The 13194-nt window shown below is 49.3% G+C and overlaps 1 protein-coding gene across 1 annotated transcript in view; it reads right to left on the bottom strand.

Moving 5' to 3' along the window:
• Positions 1–13194, bottom strand: part of LOC103800709 (protein crumbs homolog 2-like) — a 30469-nt gene that overhangs the window by 1477 nt on the left and 15798 nt on the right. The window contains 7 exon segments of the mRNA XM_009073092.1: positions 1772–1898; positions 2309–2425; positions 2669–3248; positions 3251–3535; positions 4348–4513; positions 5358–5914; positions 6010–6957. Of these exon segments, the coding sequence (XP_009071340.1) occupies positions 1772–1898; positions 2309–2425; positions 2669–3248; positions 3251–3535; positions 4348–4513; positions 5358–5914; positions 6010–6957 (2780 nt within the window).

Genomic DNA, 13194 nt, shown 5'->3' with positions numbered 1-13194 from the left:
ATGTAAATGCCAATACATTCGGCATCCACAGGAAGAGTCTTTATAGAAGCCTCTTTACCAGTATCAGACTAAAACACACCAGGAAAGATCTGACCAATGGTGTAAAAATGAATAATTCAAACTATAAAGTTAATGCAAAGTCATGTCATTTTCAGTAGCCCCCAAAAATTTCCCCCAGCAGGGGAATGGTACTAAAAGAAGTTCAATGATGCCCCTGACAGCAAGGCAGAGAATTTACTGAGCTGTTAATCTGTGAAACAGACTTGAAGGCAACTTGCAGCAGGAAGATGATGTTAAAAAGGTGATGGATGGGAGATGAAGATGATAAAAGACCAAGTACTTAGGAAAGAAGTGAGAATTCTCTAGATTCTGATGGAATTAAGGATGGCATGGAAGATAACAACAAAGAACTAAATCAACTCCGGAATTTGTATCATGAAAGAAAGCTTTAAAATTACAATAAGCCTAAAAGTAAGAAATATTTCTTGTTGCTAACAATGGTGTCTGCCACTTTACAGCTAAACCCAAAACAATTCGAGCTGGATGATTTACAGCTTTTGGATGTCATTCTGTCTGTGCGCAAGTCACGAGCCAGAGCAGGAACATTCCCAGAGGACCTGGAAGTCCTTCTTCCCTTTTCAAATGCCTCAAGTCCAGGTTGATTCTCTAAGCCTGTCCCACCCCAAGGGACATGCTGGGTTAGTTGTGGCTTTGTGCAGCAGGTGGGTTAGTCCAGCACCATGGAGTGGTCCTCCCTGCCTCACCACGGGCCTGGCCTCTCCGGAGGGAAAGGAAAGAACTTCCCCTGCCTCACCACGGGCCTGGCCTCTCCAGAGGGAAAGGAAAGAACTTTTGAGAAAAGCAAGGAGAGTGATGAAAACCAACACAAGGAGTCCACAAGAAGTGTCCTGAGACAGAGGGGATGGAGATGCCTGGAAGAGTCTGCGCATGCAAACTGGAAATGTCAGGGTGACCTGTGGCACATGCATTACAGAGCTATCAGTAACAGCAACAGCAGCAAACCCCGCCATGGCACACAGCCTTTTCCATGCAGGATGGGTTAGTACATTCCCAGGTTACCAGACATGCTACCTGCCCATGCAACAGCTTTACAGAGAGAAAGCAAGGGTATGGAGCAGAGCTCTGCCCAGGAAGGATCCCTGGAGCAGAGCTCTGCCCAGGAAGGATCCCAGCCTCACACATGACACATGGCACACAGGTCAGCACACCCAGGCCTGCCCATGGGACCTCAGCACCTCAGGCACAGGAGCTCTCCTACTTACAGGCACTTATACTTGAACCATTTCTAGCTCAACTTCATCCAACAGCTTCCCTTCTCCAAACACATCCATTTCCACTCAGATGATCTTTGGAAAGGGAAGGTGCTTTGTAACTCTTGTCCAAGATATAATGCCAACTGAAATTCCATTCTCCAGAACTGGGCCAACTGCAGTAGTTGGATTACTACCCAAAGAGTTGTGAAATCTACAGAAATGTGCAGAGACAGCCCCAGAAGCCACACGGCAGCACATGCAGATACTGAGAGGTATTTGCTGCCGTTGTTTACATGCTGGAGGCCAACATGCAGCAGCACTGCAGAGAAAAAAACATTTCCCACTTCAGGATTCTTTGGTACGAGCTGATTCCCTAACTGTGCTTTAGCAGGACATGCAGAGACAGCCTCACCAGCAGCCCAGTGCCCGAGGACCCTACCAAGCCCAGTGCTGGCTCCTCAGAGCTCCCTGTGGAGGGCAGACAGGGAGGTGCTTACGTTGATGTCGCAGCGCTCTCCGGTGTAGCTGGCACTGCACACACACTCGTATCTGTTCTCCGAGTCCTGGCACGTTCCTCCGTTCTGGCACGGGTTCGGATCACACTCATTTATGTTAATTTGACAGCTAGAAAGGAAAATGTATTAGAATTGTCATATATGTTCTTGTGCCATAGAGCACAAGATCATAGAGTCTAAAAAAGCCTCATTTATCTGAAAAGGGCCTGGAATATCTTTTTCACATGATTTCTCCGAGGTCCAACAACAGGAAATTTCCCCCCAATCCACACCAACCCTTCTGCTATGCTTTCTGCAGGACTGAACCAGCACAGGTCTCCAGCACACTTAGTGAACTATCACAAGGCAGAAGAACTACTTGGAAGCAGTTCACACTGCAAAAACACTGTGTTGTCAGCTGGATGACCTCAAGCTTGCCCTGCTCAAAGTAACAGCTAGTGTACAGCTGCATGGTTAACAGACAGATACATGAGGATGAAGCGTGTGATCCTGCTCAGTCCTTCCAAAACCAGCACTTACTTCCTTCCCATGAAGCCTGGCCTGCAGGAGCAGTTGGCTCCCCAGCTCTCAGTGACGCACCTGCCACCGTTCAGACAGGTGAAGTTCTTGCCACACTGCTGAGGTGGGAACGGCCACCTGGGAAAAGCAAGGGACAGCCTTTAGAGCAGTCAGGTTTTGGGGAAGGGCTCAGGGGGGATGGGGCTGGTGAGGGTCATGAGCACAGTCGTTAGTATTGCTAGGAAGGAGTTTGACACAGGTGAAGTAGGGAACAGGCTCACAAATCATCTGTAATACCAGAGTATTACTTGGAGCATGCCCAGAGAACATGCAGGAGCTGTACCAGTACTACCACTGCATCCCACCGGCCGAGGCACTTACTCGCAGCGAGGCCCTGAGTACTGAGGAGGACACTTGCAGGAGTAGCCATAGACTCCATCGACGCAGGTGGCTCCATTCAGGCACTGATGCCGCACACAATCGTCCACGTTGATGTCACACCTCTTCCCGATGAAGCCCCGGAAGCATTCACACTGGAAGTCTGCTACTGCATCCACACAGTCCCCATGCACACAGGGGCTGGAGTGGCAGTCGTCGATGTTGGCCTCGCAGCGCTGCCCGCCCCAGCCCGCGCTGCAGGCACACCTGAAGGCGTTGAACAGGTCCTCGCAGGTGCCGGCGTTGAGGCAGGGGCTGGGAGCGCAGACCTCGGCCCCGGAGCAGCCCAGCTGGATGCTCCTGCTCACAGCCTGCACGAACTGCTCTGGCTGGGGGTACCCCGGGTGGGCAGTGAAGGGAAGGTAGATGCCCCCGATCTGCACTTGGCCCAAGCAGCCAGTGAAATTTTCAGCTAGAATGATCAGTGCATTGTTCTTCAGGAAGTCCAAGTTCCCAGCACTGCCCTGCAGAGTCACATTCACAGACCCGTCCAAACGAACCAGCCACCGGGAGGACGGCGCGGTGGCTCCTCCATGGACACAGAGAGGCTGTGCCAGGCCCCGTCCGCGACGGCCTGCGGGCTCAGGAACCTGACGCCCTCGATGCTGTTCCCACTCCTGATGTCAACGAGCAGGGAGGAGTTTTTAATGACTATGAGCAGGGAATCCACCTCTTCCACAGCCCGAAGCAAAACAGCATCTTCATCCCTGGTTCTGAAATCCATATGGAGGCTGCTCAGGGTTCTGGTCACTGAGGTGTTGGTGGTAAATTCAATGGCAGCATAACTATTAAATGTTGCATTAGCCAGACCTATAAATAAAGGGGTGAAGGATTTGAAAGACAGTTGGTGTCATGTTTGAGACAGACCAAAGGCACACGCGTGGCAGGTTCTCTCCCTAAGAACCACATAAGCTTAGTGTGAGCAGGATTACGGCCGAGCTGCTGCCAGCCTTAAAGCTCTTCCTGTTTACAATTGCACCTCTGATGATAAGATCCTGCTCTTGTGTAGCAATTTTAACTTGTCGGCCTCACTGCACAAATATCCAACTACTCCCCTTTGACTGGCAGAAAAGCAGAGCCTAAGTCAGAACAGTGATAGAGACAGAGCTGCTGAGGCAGAGAAGAGAACATCCCAACACCCAGAGTTCCAGGACACCCTCTAGCCACCAGACAACACTCCTCCACATCAGGGCATCATTAGATAACTAGTTTTCTTCATTCTCCGTGGTTCTATCTCAGGAGAAAACCCAAACACGTTTGCAATATTAATTAGGTCCTACTTGGGGAAGTAACCTGGGAGTCTGTAAATGGCTGAACGTCATAGAGAGCAGGACGGCCCCAGTGCCATCACTGATGATCACACTGGGCAGTCACTCCTCAGCAGGGGATAGAGGCTCCTCCCTGATCAAGTCACAGGAACAGATCCAGTGATGCTCTGTCACACCTGGGGCAAACCCACAGAGCTTGTGCTGCCTGCAAGAGTGTGTACCCAGATACCACTCCATTTCCTTTCTGCAGCTTGTGTTTACGCTTATTTCAACAGCACAAACTAGGAGTATTAACTACAGACACAGGGAACATCAGGGATTTTGCCAACACACAAGTGGGAGAACAGAACTTACACACATATCCTGCTACAACGTCTATGCAGGTGGTGGCCTCGGGACAAGGGTCACTTTCACACCAGACTCTCTCTTCACAAAACTTCCCAGTGAAATTTGCTGGACAACTGCAATGGAAATCATTCCAAGTGACAATGCATCTGCCACCATTCTGACATGGCTCAGACTGAAAAACAAAACAGGGCAATTTAGGGGCAGTGTAATTTATCTTTAGGCCTAAGAGAATTTGGTCGAACTGTGACAACAAAGACGAGTTTGAGCAGTGTTTGAATCAACAGAGAAGGGAATGAAACAGTGACTCCACAGCACTAAAGGAAGCACAAGGGTCTCTGTACAAGAAATTCCTGAGCCTCCACCTTTTCCTCTGCACATTGGTGGCCAACAGGAATTCCACCAATATGGCAAAGCACAAAGCAGAGGTGAGGAACACGTGAAACAAGCTGTGATGCTCCCAAAAACCTCACAAAGTCCTGTCACTAGAAGGACACCTCTAATACCAGTGGTGTGACAATACTTCATAGCACCACGAACAAGAAGGGCAAAATGAGGTAATATGGCCTCCCCATCATGAGGTGTGGCATAAAGGAGAGCCAACTTCTGATCTACGGGCACATGGAGACAGCTCCTTCAGCTGCTCTTGCTCAAGTGTCACATTCCTGTGGGAAGAGATTGTTGTGCAACTGAAACAGGATGAAGGGAGGAGCTGGCAAGGTTACTGGTTAGAGAGGGGAGTCAGGAACACATGTGTGGACTCAGCAAAATGGAGATGAGCAGCACAAAAGCCACTGCCCAAGTTCTAAAAACCACAAAAGTCACAGGGGAGCCCGGGAAAACTCAGTGTTTCAATTGTCTGTAGCATACTGAGTGATGTGGGAGCACATGGGACCATGTGTTCTTCAATACTTAAAACCCCAACTTCTCATATTTCTGATATCAGCAACAGCCAAACTTTTCTGCAATCACAGAACTATAATAAACAACTGCACACTCAAACATGAGACATGGCATACCTTGCAGGTGTCATCAGAGATGCAGCCACTCACAAGATTTCCATTTTGAATCCCATTGAGCTCCTCTGGCAGACTGTAGTTCTCAGTCTGAAAAAACTGTATCTGGTGGCTGTTGAGCTGGATGTCCTGCAAACAGCCCTTAAAATAGCCTCCCCACATGTCAGTGCTGTCTGGGTTTGGGTGTCCCCCAATGTACACTTCAGAACCAGCTAACAGAGGCTGTGCTATGACCTGTCCCAGCTCCACATATGTGTCGGACTGGTGAGCACCAACAGTGCCTCCCTGGAATGACAGAGCTACCAAATGTCTTCTGCCATCAACCACATTCTCTGGGAACATCACAGTGTCTGTAGGTGACATTTCTATCCTCAGCTTGCCATTCCTCAGATACAGGGTGAGGCAGGGGCCTGTTTCATTGCTGATCTGCAGTAGCAAACCGTTGGGCTTCCGACTCCGGACGAAAAAGGAGATGTTGAAGTCTGCACCCAGGCTGTCCAAAAGGGTGAACGAGGCAAAGCTGGTGGAATTCTCTAGGCCAAATGTTGCTGCTGGACGCTCTGGAAGAGAACAGAAATGCCCATCAGCTCGAGCTAGCATCAATGCCCCTTCTAGTGCATCTGGAGCTGGCAGGTGTCAATCACATGGCACTTACCGTAGGAGCAAGCTGGGCCTCCGTAAGGCCGGGAGCAGTCACACCTGAAGGTGGTCCAAAGGTCCACACAGAGCCCCCCATGGAAGCAGGGCTGGGAGAGGCACCACTCTGTCCGCTCACAGCCTGGTATCACCAGGGAGGACTCATTCTCCGGCAGATCCTCCGGGAGCACAACTTCAGCATCCACCTGGAAGTCTTCCAGGCAGCCGACAAAGCCTTGCTGGCTCCATGTGTTGTTCACCATTGGATCCTCAGCACCTCCAACATACAGGTTCAAGAAGGCATGTGGGATCAAAGCAGTGCCAGGTGGGACAGGAGAGCTCTGCAGGCAGACGCCTGCGTCACAAGAGTCATGCCAGAGCTTCAGCTGCACAGTGCTGTGCACAACAATTTCCACCTTATGCCACTGGCCATCATCCACTCTCAGCCCCTCCAGGAGCAGTGGGTACCCAACATCCTCCCTCTTCAGCTCTGCATGCAGAATGCCATCAAAGAGCTCCAGGAACAAGTACTCAGCTTCATGGCCTCGGTAAAAAAGGACCACGCTGGGCAAGCTGGTTCGGAAGCGGAGGGACACGCTGGCAGGCTGCTCTCCTCCTGTGTCCCTCCCGCTCTGATTGCTCCTGGGCAGCTCAAGGAGGAGATACCCTCTGGAAGCAAAGGAAAACGTTGTTGGTGTCGAGCATGTGGCATCATAGAAACCAGGCTGGCACTGGCACAGGTGGCCGTGGCTCTCAGCTTGGTAGGTTGGGATGCACAAGGCCTCGTTTTGGCAGTCGTGTGTCTGGCACCCAGTGAGCTTGACAGAGCAGTTCTTCCCTCCCCATACAATGCCATCCTGGCTAGGGGCACAGTGGCAGGTATAGTCAGCAATGCCATCCTCACAGACAGCTCCATTCTTGCAGGGACCCTCCTCACACTCATTGATGTTAACAGCACATTCCACACCTGCGAAAGAGATTTAGAGATGGGATCTCACTGCAGGGACTGCTACTCCCTTCCCCAGGGCTGCCTGCCAGGCACAGCCCTCCCTCCCCAGCACTGCTGCTCTGTGAGCCATTCTCCTCAGGAAAGAGCTGCCAGCAGAGCCCCACGCTCACGGCAAAGGCTCCTGGCATTGATGTAAGAGCAGGAACCCCAAACTTCTGTTCTGCCCTCCCAGGTGCTATTTATAGAGCTTCAGCCTGTCAGCCCACACCATCCCACAGACTGCTGTCCTCTCCCAAACTCACACACCACAGGTAGTCAATATTCAGAGCACTAAAGGAAGAGAACAGCACAGACAACTCCAATTAAGCATGTTCCAGGCACCAGTGCTGCAGACAGAGGTAAAATGGGAAGTTACCGGAAAGCCTCAGTTAAGAAAATTCAAATTCAGAGACACCCCACCAGTTGTAAAACTCACAAACCTCAATGCATTACCAAACAACAAACCAAACATGCTCCACAGGCACTCTGCCATGCTTGCACTAAGCTGATTTCACTTTGCCCAGCCCTGCAGAAGGAAACAGGGTGAAGTCCTGCACTGCAGTTCTGTCTCCTCCAGGCACACGGATCCCAACTGGGCTCAAGTAAATTACAGGCCATTACACCAAATCTGGCTAATGAAAATCTGCTGTCATTTTCCTGAGCATCTCCAGACTGACAGAGGAGCCCTTCTGAACCAGTTCGCTTTATCTAGCCCATAACGTTGGTCTTCACTAATCTTCAGAGACAGTCCCACAGATAAACCAAGCATGGATTATCCCAATCTAATAGCATTACACCTGAATCCAGCCAGCAAGCACAACCAGGGCAGCAGGAAGAAGGAATTCACACACAAAGGAGGAGAACCAAAACACAAAGGACATTTGTAAAGAAAAGCCACTAGACAGAATGTGCATGTCAGAGATTAGAGAGTTGCCTGGGGACACAGATGAGGGGAGATGGGGCATTAGGGGCACTGGAGCTGGACTTGATATGTGATTAAAAATAAACACTTAGCAAAGATACAGACTTCTTGTATATTTGCACTGATGATCTGTCCCCTCACAAGCAGAGCTGCACACAGTTAGTCCCTGCTGTTGGGGGGTACTACCCAACTACCCAACCCTACCCAAGTTGTCTTCTCTGTCAGCCCCAGTGTCAGTGCTGGTACCACTGTGAGCTCTGCAGACAGCTTCAAATTGTCCACTGTCCATGTTAGAGCTGCAGGCAACATTGCCTTGGGTTCCTCTGGGACATTGCTCTCTCTACTGATGTGAACTAGAAGAGAACCTCTCTGTAGTGCCTGTATAAAAGCACCAAATTTGGACAATACCACCTGCCTGGACAAAGAGCTCAGCTCAGATTCAGAGTTGCTAACACTACCTCAGCACAGCCTTTTCCTCCAGCTATTACTGCTCAGCTTGCACTGCACAGAGAACCTGGGGGTGACCTGACCTGTAAAGGAACCAGCAAGGACTGGCTTCAATCCTTTCTATTCAGATTGCAGCACAAAGCTGTGAAGGAAATGTGTTGGAATAAATGGAGTATAACAGACAGCTCTGGGCCTGGAGAATCCCAGACTGGGAGAAGATGGGAAGACTTCAATTGCAACTGAGAAAAGTCAGTACAGCAGTAGAACTATGTGGAGTGGGTTTGGAGGGCTCTCCAAACTGTAAGAGGGTGTGCAGTCAGATTTAAGGGGAGAGACTCTTGTATGGGGAAAGACGAGTTTGGGATAGTCCCAAACCCTTGAGATGCTGCTGTTTCAGGTCAGAGCTGCTGATATTTACCAGGGCAAGGATGGGAAGATAACACTGGTTTGGATAACAAGAGGAGAGATGCCGTGAATTTTTGCATTTCTGAGAAGGCTGGGAGGCAGGGGAGAGGCCCTTTTTCCCATACCACATTCCCAGCCTGACCAGGTCTCCTCTGATCAGTGAGCTCTCTCCATTGTGCAGCAGCAGAACACCTGCCTGGGCTGTTACCCAGCCCCCAGCAGACACCTGTGGGGTGAGTGCTTCACACCAGGTGGCAAATTAGTCCCTAGGGGTGAGTGCACAACCCCAGGCTGGTGTCTAATTAAACACAAAGCTTTCCCATGGGATGCAGCTGGTTTGATTTCTTAGATTATTTGTTTGAAATGGGTGAAAAGAAGCAGCTGACACATCAGGTCTTTACACACTGCTGTCCAACCTCCCAGCATACCAACAGGCCCAGGAGATGCTCTGCAGCAGGGGAGGGCAGCTCTTCCAGAACCAAACCTACCAGCATCATCTTCATCCCTGTCCCTTTTCTACCAGCACACAGCCTTCCTGGGGCTAGAGCACGAGGATGGGGTTTTTTTCCTGCCCTCCTAAGAGCCAGGGCAGTGCCAGAGCTGACTTCAGAGCAGTTTTTAAAACAGTCTGATAACAGAGGAGACTGTGCAAAATCTGCACAATCTAAAATCTGGCTAACAAATATTTTCCTAGAAGCCAATGTCACCCCTTGCTGAACAGTTACCCAGAGATACATCACTACATGTTCCAAAGGTACAAATCATTTCCTGGATAACCATTATTCCAATCTTCTCCAAGACTGGACAGTTGTCTTTGCAGACCCACTGGGAAGTAGATATTAAGTTGTTCAAACCTGATTTATTTCTCTAAGAGCAGCACAGGCATCCCTTTCCAGGTGTATTTACAAAAATAAAAGGTGGGGCACTAACCTTTGACAAAAACAAGTTACAAGAACAAGTTACTCTTAGGTAGTAATCTCCTTTGTTCCCTCTAAATTCCTTAGCTCAAATGTTTACTACGATTTGAACCATCACTAGTAAAAGCAATGTTGCTGATCTGATTCATTACATCCTTAGGAGACTTTGAAACATTTAATGAGTTCCTTATCTAGTTAAAGACTAACAATAGCAAACCAGTGGAACTTGTTATCTGAAAATCAGACAAGTGGCATTTAAAGGCTGCTATCTGGAGACCAGGACTTCCAAACATTCTGGGTAATTCAGCAGTGTTTGAGGGAAGAGTCCCCAGCCAACAACCCACCGGGGCTGGGTGAGAAACACTCAGCAGTCCCTGAAGCCTTCACAGCCTGCAGTACATTCAGACACAAATCCTTCACACATTCATAGTGTCACCACCGCGGGGAGAACAGTCCTGTTTTGTAGATGCAAGTGTGATTAAATCCATACAGCTCACCACTCCCTGAATGCAGGGAGTGATTCACTGCTATCAATAAGCAAAGATTCACTGCATACAGTAAGAATCATATAATGCAACAGATACATAAGACGTTCAAAGAACAAGTACAGACGAAGGGAAATATTCCAATCTAGCTGTCAGATACCAAAAAACCCTTGAAGGACAAGGTCTACTCCTTGAAACACAGGAGTTCAGGGGGGCTGCCCTGCTTGCCCTCTCCGTAAGGCAGCTGAATTCCTAACAACCTTTCCCTGCTGCATCCTAATTAGGGATTGTATTATTATCAAAAGGAAAAAGGGAGGGGGAGGGGGGGGAGAGAAGAGAATTAGCTGCAACAAACGGACCCCGACACAATTATATTTGCACAATTACTGCCATTTCCATGGCAACCCCCTGCTCTGCCTGCTCTCCCACCGTGCTGCGGGGACAGCGGGAGGAGGTGGGATGTGCACTGACCGGCCACGGGATTGTCCTCCGAGTTACTACTGCTCCATCAGGGAGTTTTAAATCACTAAAGGGAAAAGGAAAGCTGTAAAAACACCTGTAAAAATCACAACTAATACTGCTCAGAACCACCCGGGAGGCACCTGCATGTTCCCAGTGCTCACCTGAGCACTAACACAGGAGCCTCCAACGCCTCAGGTCTGAACCAGCACAATTGCTGCACAGTGACTGCAGAGCTGTCAGCTCTGTGCAACAAGGAAATTCCTTGCCCTAAAGTTTCCAAAACAAGACTTTAGGTCTCTTCAACATAAAAACATTCTTCCTCTCTAATCAGTCCCTGTTCCTCCTCATGCCTCCAGCTCCCCCTGATCGCACACCAGCTCCCTGCCCTGGGCAGCCACACAAACAGGACACACTGCAATTACTGGATAGATCTCGTTACCTGCTAGCAGAAAAATTCCCTTCAGGATCACGCCAATCAGCACAGATTTCATGGCCGACTCCTTGTGGACATTGGTGACAGTAAAGGGAAAAAAAAGGGGTCGAAGGGGGGGAGGGCTGACAAAAGAGGCCCCTGGAGTGGCCGGGCAGAGTGTGTGCGGCGCTCGCCGGTGCCAGGCAGACCGGAGGGGATTGGGGATGAAGCAGCCGAGGGAGCCGAGCCCTGTGCTGCGCCAGGTCTAATCCAGGCTGGCTCTGACCCTCCCAGCTGGCCCCGGCAGTGCTGACACAGGAATGTGTGCTCACAGCGTGTTCTGCTCCGGGCGCCACAGCAGTGCCACAGCATCAGCTCCAGCAGGCACAGCCAAGACCTTGCTGCCTCCCAGGTCAATTTGCCAAATTCCATGAGGAAGGCCAAAATACGGATTTTTATCTTTATAGACTAAGCCAAAAGGTTGCGTTTCTGCCATGGTGCAATACCTAAACCACGCAAACAAGGAGAGTTCCAAACGCAGAGTGAACCCTGTGCCCTATTCCATGGATTTGTGAGCACAGGCACTTGCACTTGGCCATAATCACAAAGAAAAGTCTCAGGTTTTAACGACCATGATTAGTGTCTTTGAAGTCAAACTGGATGGAAGGAAATTCCCTGCGTTATGCTAACTGTACTGGTTCAGACATGGCACCACCGAATCAAAACTCTCTCATTAGCAACCCTATCAATTAGCTGTTGCAGCCTCCTTTTTTCCCTCTGGAGTTCTGGGGTGGGTTTTTTTTGAAAAAAATAGTTACTTTCATATTATAAAACTCCTGGAGGCAGAATTGTACTCTCATGTTGTAAGGACCCAGAGAAGTTTCTTATTTCTGCAAGGAAATGTTATCTGGGAGCTTTTTCCCAAACTTGGAGTCTCTGCTAGTATCAATGTCAGGTCCAAGCAAACAAAAACTCCCACATGTGAGTGTCTGGAATCTGCATTAGCAGTATCACTAAGATATTAAAAGAAAGCATTCCAACAACTCGTGCAGCTATTGCACTTTCCTCATTTCACTAATCCAAACATGCCAGTCAATTTTACAGATATTGTAAGTGCAAGGGAGATGGCGAGTGTTTGCTTGGAGTCAAAACTTCTCAGATAGTCACATCTGGGTCCTGTGCATGCACAGACCTATCCCAGTGTCCCTCTGGAACACTATTAGCTACTATGACTCTTCTGTTATTGTTCAGGAGAAAACAAATGGGAGCCTGTGCCCATCCAGCCACTAATGCAACAATAAGCTGTGAAGACTGGAGAACAATCCCTTAAAAATCCCTTTAAAAAGATCCAGATTTTGATTGATACACACACACACACACATATATATTTACACACACACACAGGGTCTACCTGCACATGACTGGAAATACACCATCCCCAAATCCACCCAGCAGGAGTTCTGCTCTCACCTGACACCAGGCACAAGCAGGCTCAGGCTCTAGACTGCAGCACACACCCGCAGCATTCTGGTCAGATGACAGGGAAGTCAAAAGGTCTGATTGACATGGAGCTGAGATCCAGAAGGGAGAAGCAATGTGGAACAGAAGGGAAGTGGGGGGAGTCTCACCAAGTGCTGCCCAGCTCCCTTCAGCTATATTTACCGACAGGGATTTGGTTGAAGGGGGAACAGGCCTCTAATCTCTTTACTATCTTAACCTTTTAGCTGCCCTTGCTGCAGAGGCTACAGCTCTGAACCAAATCTGACTTCAAGAAATACCTGCACGAAAAATTATATCTATCCAAAGATGGTTAGAAGGGAGAAGTGTCTCCCATTTATTTCCTGACCCATGACCCAGGAATTGAAGCCCATTTGATCTGGGCTGGCACTCTCAGAGACTCACCATTTATAGCTGCTGCACAGGTTTCCTACTTCTTTAAGGACAACTGACAAAGACATTATGGCTGAACAAAGTCAGATGGTCAATAAGCACTCCAATTATACTGGAACACATTCACACATCACCTTCTGATTTCTCATGAAAGTAGCAGTGTTCCTCACCCATGTGCAAAAGTCTCAGGATTTTGCCAGGATCACAAGGTGCCGGTGCCAAGGGCTGGATGTCTGCGGTGGAAACACCGAGCTCGTCCCCCTCACAGGGGCTGGG

The sequence above is a fragment of the Acanthisitta chloris genome, unplaced genomic scaffold (assembly GCF_000695815.1).
Source record: "Acanthisitta chloris isolate BGI_N310 unplaced genomic scaffold, ASM69581v1 scaffold12544, whole genome shotgun sequence".
In the NCBI taxonomy this organism is placed as follows: Eukaryota; Metazoa; Chordata; class Aves; order Passeriformes; family Acanthisittidae; genus Acanthisitta; species Acanthisitta chloris.
The sequence above is the reverse complement of the archived record's forward strand: the minus strand, read 5'-3'. Positions and strand labels throughout refer to the sequence as shown.